Source organism: Channa argus, chromosome 14 (genome assembly GCF_033026475.1).
Source record: "Channa argus isolate prfri chromosome 14, Channa argus male v1.0, whole genome shotgun sequence".
NCBI lineage: Eukaryota > Metazoa > Chordata > Actinopteri > Anabantiformes > Channidae > Channa > Channa argus.
The window spans coordinates 19,560,778-19,568,067 of record NC_090210.1 but is presented as its reverse complement, the minus strand read 5'-3'; the positions used below and the strand labels follow the sequence as shown (position 1 = coordinate 19,568,067).

General features: G+C 38.1%; 1 protein-coding gene across 1 annotated transcript; it reads right to left on the bottom strand.

Annotated features, from left to right (window-relative positions):
• Window positions 1-82: 82 nt before the first annotated feature.
• Window positions 83-5,786, bottom strand: slc25a24l (solute carrier family 25 member 24, like). The gene is made up of 10 exons (XM_067529320.1): window positions 5,430-5,786; window positions 5,192-5,318; window positions 4,699-4,786; window positions 3,965-4,076; window positions 3,070-3,228; window positions 2,124-2,261; window positions 1,926-2,036; window positions 1,343-1,510; window positions 1,126-1,264; window positions 83-1,038 (listed from the first exon to the last, which is right to left on the bottom strand). Exons 1-10 carry the CDS (start codon window positions 5,550-5,552, stop codon window positions 851-853), a joined length of 1,353 nt encoding a protein of 450 aa, XP_067385421.1. The 5' UTR covers window positions 5,553-5,786; the 3' UTR covers window positions 83-850.
• Window positions 5,787-7,290: the final 1,504 nt, after the last annotated feature.

Below are 7,290 nucleotides of genomic sequence, written 5' to 3'. Positions count from 1 at the left end.
GTACTCGAAAACTATAATAAATCTGTAGGATTGTTTTCTTGAATTAAAAATCCATAATATTAAGCAATTTGCTGACAACGATTATAGATATGCCATTAGATTTTTATTTTTTATTTTTGTAATTAGGGCACTTTACCAATTAGGGCTGAAGTTAGTATAGGGCTAGAAACAAAATTTAAAGCAACACAAAATCTGTAAAAATGTACATGCTGTTCTGTAATTTGCTCAAAAATATTTCCTTGCAGGAAATATTCTTTACCAGTAGACAGAAATGTTTGGCCTTTTCATAAATACAAAAAACAAATGTTACACCCTTTTGCTCCCAAAAAGAAGTCTTGCATTTGTAAGTTGACCTGGATATACAGAACTAGTAGGAGCAAAATGCATTTAAGATGGCATCAACTCATATGATAAATGAAAAAGATGTCTGATCTGTTATAAAATACAATTTTATTACACTGCCCACATTTTAACACAAGTCCCTGCCCAGTCTCAAGTGAGCAATCATATGTAGTAAATGTTAAGTCAACCATCAGTTGGGTTTATATTCTAAAACCACAAACTCTCAGTGGTAAAAAAAAATGTAACTCTTCAAAAATCCCACAGACATGCATTAAAGTTGGGTCACATGGTAATGCATGATTTGCAGACATTACCTTTGCAATTTCACCAATTCCAGCACTTATGTTATTTATCTGCATTCTATTTACTCATTCACTCATTAATAAAAGTTCACAGTTTCTTTTTGTGTTCCTGATAAAATCCCTAAAAACAAGTTTTTTTCAAGGAGCTGTTCCAAAGACAAACAAACAAACAAATAAATAAATAAATAAAGCATCTTTGCTAAATCTCAAGACTCTGTGGAGGAAAAGTGATTTTCAAACTTTGTAGTTAGGGTGTAGTTTATCAGAGCACATGGAACAGCCCTGACAAAGCTGGCTCCCATGCCGTTATAATATCCGCGGATGCCACATCTTTTATAAATCCTAATAAGTGCTTGTACAACACTCGGCATTGGACGTGAGTCTGAGCTGAAAGCTGCAAAACAAGATAAACGGCAATTAGTATTTAGCCAGTAGTATTGTGTCATTTCTTTTCAGCCATCAAAACAGATGTACATATTACCCTGTGCTTGCTGCTGAGTCCGAATCACTGCCAGAGGGTAGCTGGTCATTTGTCCAGAGGCAAAGGCCACAAAACTGAAGAAAAACAGTTTGAAGTCACTGTTGTAGGCTGGATCACTCTTTGCCCAGTTCATAATTGACTGTAATAAGAAGTAAAAAAAAAGCCCAAATAAGTATATTTCAGATGAGCATGTATGTGATGTTTGAATGTTTCTCACCTGATGAACTGCACACTCCACACCTGCGTAGGGAATCATGCAAAGAATGCTGGGCTTGAATCCTCTGTAAAAAGAGGACAAAGACTCCTCTCTGTAAATGGATCTCGCACAGGACACAATGCCATTGTAGGTGCCAGCTTGCTGCAGGTTCAGCCTCACCTTTAAGACCTGTAGTAAGTAGTAAGTATGCTTTCATTTCATAGTAAAAGTAAGTGAAAAAGACAAAATAGGGGCTAAAATCTCATGAATACCTCTGTGTTTAAAATGCTGCACAGTATTTGACCAGTTTAAAAATGCTCATTAGTGCAGGCACTACATGTCCCACATCCCTCAATTCCTGGGTCTTCAGAATGTGCTTTTTTTCAGGGTTAGAGCTACAGCCCTGGAATTAAATTTAAACCCTGGTTCATCTGGTGGAAATGCAGGCAGAGGAACTATGTTCCCACTGTACAAGTAACGAAACATCTTGTGTCCACAGTTAAAAAAGATGCATGTACTGTATATTCTAATACTGTTGACCTCATACAACAAAATACATGACAGGGCAGAAATGGCATTCGGACCTGAGGCTGATCTCTGATACCTCTAAAGGGTAGAAGGCAGTGTGAGCAACAGCACCGGAGACACAACCCAAACCAAAGCGCTGCTGCATAGTCAGGGTCTCCTCAGTTCTGTTTTGAGTGGTCACCTTCATCTGGATAGAGCAGAGAAGCTCTTAGTGTAATCTTCAAAAGAAAAACAGTAAAAAAAAAAAAGTAATTTCTAAGCCGTTCTGCCTAACCTGTGCATAGATTAGACACTGCAGTGTTGACTGTGGTGTCCCCTTCAGCACATTGGCAGCATTGCCTTGCCACATCGACCGCACACCACCTGCCTTCACCTCCTGAAAGCTCTGGGACAAGGCCTTGGACCCATGAACCTATAATTTGGAAAAGAAAGAGTTACAGCTTAACAGCCAGTTGTGGTGTCTCTATGTAAGGGGGGGGCACAGGCCAGTGTTAGCTCCACACAGCCATTATTTCATGAACAAGCAATGACTTCCTGCAGAATTAAGGATTTACAACATCTGCAACTGCTCCATAGATAAGAAACGGTCAACTGAAAACTCTTCTAGTATCAGGAAAAGACTAATTTTGTAAAACTAGGTAGAGAAATTCACAATCAGTAAAACCGAGTCAGTCCTTCTTTCGGGTTCGGGTGAGTAGAAAGTGAAGAGAGAAAAGAAAAGAGCAACAGAAAGCAACAACAGAACATTGGGCAGGTTGGTACTTCAAAATAAAAAGAGCTGAACGATTGAAACTTATGTATATTTTGTAAAGGGAACGTTACTGCACTCATCTTAGATCTTATTGGAGGTTCATACCAGCCACTATCCCAAAAATCTGTGCATCCCTTAGTGGTGGTAAGAAAAGCTCTGTACCTCAACACATTCTGTTCTGTGCAACAACTGAAATTTAAAACCTGGCCCACCAAAGTAATGCTCAATTTGGCAACTTATTTTAAAAGATGTTTGCCTGTATAATAACAAGACAGCTCCATGCATGTCTTGAAGTGTTTTCTTATGTAATCATACATAATTACATTTTAAGTTAAAATCAAGTTAAATTACTTTTACAGTCTTCAGGAAAAAACCTGCATAAACCTCCCAGCTTATTTAAAATCAAACAGTTCCCTCTGATCCCAGCGTCTGCAGTGGCTTAAAACTGTCACCGGATTGTAGAGCTGACCTGAAGTTGCGTCTTGAGGCGGTCAATGGGAGCTGTCACAGTACGGGATACAGCATCTGCCAGTCCTGCTGCGAGAACAAATGCCCTGCATGCACCAAAACTAGAGGCCTCTTCAGGAAACTCAATGGGCATCGCGCGGCTCTCACCTACATCAAAAACCTAAAAACAACACAGAACTGATTGTTGGCGGCTGACCTGTAACAATTTCCTGCAGGAAGAACATTCACCTGAGTTTAATCAGTGCCTTTGTCCCTCACAGCAGTTCTACTGGTGGCATGCAAAAAGGCTTATGACTCGTAAATGGCTAAAACTGGTGGTTCCCTTCATTGTTTACAACTGGATAGAGACAATTAATCAACTACACTAAAAATAATAGAGAAATTGACAACATTTTTACAAATATCTAGCCCAAGGTAGACTGAGCTCATTAGACAACGAGGACAAGACTTTAATTGAATCTAATACTGTACGTAATGTTTATTACAAGGATGTATTCCTGTTAAATCTGTTCTTGTTTTAAATTTATGTGTTTCCTCTTTGTTTTTTGGCTGTTTTTCCAGCCCTGTTTCTTTTTCTTTTTTTTACTTTTTATCATTTTAATTATATTAATTTAACCTAAGTTATCAAAGTTGGTCTCAAATGTGCACTAAAGTATTTAAAAGAAAAATGATAAAAGATTATGCCAATAGAGATCTTAATTTGGTCAATTCAGCTCTGTCCTCATGATAGGACGATGATATGTAGAGTATTTTCCTCGCTGTAAATCCCACAGCTGCCACTCAGTGTGATTTAAAAAAGCAATTAAAACAAACAATTAAAATGAGGAATTATATTTGCTCTCCATTAGTCACTGTGTTGTTATTATTCATGAATCATGGAAGTGCCACAATCTCACCAGACTGTGTTTCCACGAGGACACCAGCTCCCCGATGTTGTCCACTGGGTTGAGGATGATATAATGCAGAAATTCATCCCAGTCCACCGTCATCGAACTGTCCTTATCCATCCTGCCATTAACAAACACAACAGAACATCAACTGCTTGATTTACTTACAGTAGCTGTGTTAAATTCTACCATCAACTGTGTCTGAAGCATCAAATTTACAAAAGTCCATACTAGTAAAGGTTGTTAGTAATGCTTTGATAGATATTAGAGTTAACCTCAGGTTTCCCAGAATATAGGACCAAAGATAGGACCAGTAGATTTTGGTATTTTAATAGCTTTTTTGTTGTAAAATGTTGCTTCAAAAAGTTGTTAGAGGAAGGTGGAGTAAAAAGTTACCTAAGTTACCGCCTATTATAAGAAGTACAAACTACTACTTCTTCATCAAGTGTGTAGCTATAAATCTGTACAGTAGTTTGTAAGTAAAACCTTATTGAATTTGCATTATGGTTTGTATTATTGATATCTAAGCAGGAATTGATTTATTTACCATTAATACATAAATGTGTTATACTGAATAAGCTAAGTGTACTGTGAGTTATACTTTGTTGTGAAATGAAAAAAATAACAAGTTCTTGAATGTTAGTGAAAAGTATTTTGAACTCAGTTTATATCCAGCACTACAGCTGTAATTGTAATACTGCAGATAAATGCAGTTTTACTTTAATGCAACAAAAAAAACTTACATTTGTATAATTTTTTTGGCCTTCGTCTTTGAAATGACCACTCCTATCTCCTCAAACAGGCATATGATGTCATCGTGGTCAATCACCCCTGATCAGAAAAGAAATACTCAAAATTACACTCAGATAGTGGGACTGGTCTTTCTTTGATCCTCCAGTTCAAGTGGTGACTGTGCTCAGGGTTTCTGGGAAGTGATGCCTAAAAATATGAAGGTCACAATTTGTTTTATTGTTTGCATTGTACCATAAAAATCTTTCATTTGCATGGTTGCATTTGCTTTACTGATAATTAAAAACCCAAAGAAATGCCAATAATGGAGGTTTAAAAACAATAAGCTAAAGTAGTAGATGAGTCTACTACATCAGCTGGATGTTCTTTGAAGGAGAACAAAAAAATATGTGCGACGTCTTTAAACATGTGAAAAAAACTGTGTTCATAATATTCAAAAAGCCTATATTGTACATTATTGCATGTTCTTATGTGAACACAACTCACCACACTTGTTCTTGTCAAGGTCGTGAAAGTAAATCTTCCATTTCCTCTCTCTGTCCATCATGTAGCTGAGGAACTCTTCATAATCCAGTTGACCGTCTTTGTCTTTGTCGGAAGAATCAATGATAGTCTGGAGGGGAAAAAAAACATTGTAATCAGTACAGTAGGTTTGTAATGAGGAATCCAATCAGAATCGGGCTCATGCATGTTGAATAAAAGAACAGGATGTTTATAGTTTTACCTGGGCTTTACTATCCGCTGAGAGGATCCCATGCTTCCTCATTTCATTGTGAAGCTCAGCCACTGATATGAATCCATCGTGGTTTTGGTCCAGTTTGAGAAATAAATCACGAAACTGATTCATAGCTTGTATAGAATATGAGAAAACAGAGACAAAACCCAGACTGCTTTACCAGCTAGGGAGGGAAGTAAAGCATTAAAACTCATCAGATATGTTTGACCTGCAGCTCTGCAGCGATGCTGACTCACTGGCAGGACTCAGAGCCACAGAGAACACCCTCAGTTTCTCTGCGTTCCAGCAGGGGGCGCTGTGGCTGCAAAAGAGGCGACCGCAGCCCCAGCATCATCCTCACTCACCCTCGTTGTTACTGTGCCCTCTCCTCTGTCTGAGGAGATGGAGGCAGTGGAGGAAAGGGACTCAGTATATTTACTCAAGTACATTAATCAACAGTATTCAGACACAAGTATTTCCATTTATTTTTTGATGCAGTTCCCTCCTTGAATCTATACATGAACTGAACTTATGAAGGTCTGAATGTTTTAGATTTTGCATGGTACTTATGACACACATGGAGTAAATCTAGACCTTACATTTATGTTAATGGAATCGACTGATAATAAACCTTTTTTTTTAAAAAACTCAGTCTAATTGATGTCCAAAAGAATCAGTGTCTTGCACTTAAATTACATGTGCCTATTTCAACTTCAATAAAGAATTCAGATAGTTACTTTTACTTGTAGTAGAATACAAATTTTGGCACTTTTACTTGAGAATGAAGCTTGTGAACTTCTGCCGCCTCTGGATTAACATATTCTAAAAATGTTCACAAATGACTGAACTTATCATAAAAATAGATGCTGGCTGCAGCTATAATTTTCTACTTTGCATTTATACTATCTTACCCAAAGTTCATAACATATAAGAGAAATATACTCAGTGGTCATTTCATTAGGTACACCCGTACAGTCAAATACAATCCAATACAGCAGCTCTGGCAAGAATTCTACTTTTACTAAGTTAAAACTAGGTGTTAATTCTACTATGAGTTTATTATTGAGGTCATAGTGGAGGTCAGGGTCATACTAGGGTGCCATATATTAAGAGGTGGATCTAATGCCACCCTATTTAAAATGAAGAAGGGCCATAACATTAGAACTTAACAAAGAGGCCAGTTTGCGTATAAACCAAAATGATGGAGTAGATTTTGAGTAAATGGCCGCTTATATAGCCCTTTTATCCAAAGCGCTTTACAATGTTGTTTCCCATTCACCCATTCACACACACGCTCACACAAAGATGGCAGTGGCTGCCATGCAAGGTGTTCACATGACCCATTAAGAGAAACTGTGGGTTCAGTGTCTTGCCCAAGGGAACATAGCCAGGAGGAACCGTTCCCCTTGGCTTTGTGTCATAGTGTACAGTTGAGTCCCGCAGTAATTGACATTGTACTTGTACAGGGCTAAATCACTAACAATTACTATCAAGAACACCAGAGGCTCGTCCGGTTGTAGATCAGTCTTGTGTGTCTATAGTGGGTAACAGCAGCCTTTGTTATAATAGACACTTTATCATTTAGTTTGATGGTGTCAGGTTATAAGCTACATAAAACACAAAGAGCAGTGACTTTTTTTCACCTCTCACCTGGATGATGTGTAAGGGACCCCGGTATAGTGAATGACGTGCCTCAGCATTTGCTTTCTAGAAAGAGCAGCTGGATTCCAGTGCAAGCCTGAGAGCACGGTGCCAAGTTAAACATTTAGAGGCAAAACAACCGGAAACAGCCTTTCAAAACAAAACGCAGTGTTTGCTTTTCATAACCATCCATCCACTATCTGTAACCACTTATCCTGTTGAGGGTTGC

Bases quoted from the DNA above. Each gene is read 5' to 3' on its own strand.
- slc25a24l (XM_067529320.1), bottom strand. From the start codon at position 5,552: ATGAATCAGTTTCGTGATTTATTTCTCAAACTGGACCAAAACCACGAT. The intron at 2,262-3,069 runs GTCAGCTCTACA...TCCAAATTATAG, and splicing joins GCCTCAAGACGCAACTTCAG to GTTCATGGGTCCAAGGCCTT. The intron at 1,039-1,125 runs GTAATATGTACA...CTTGTTTTGCAG, and splicing joins GACTCAGCAGCAAGCACAGG to CTTTCAGCTCAGACTCACGT.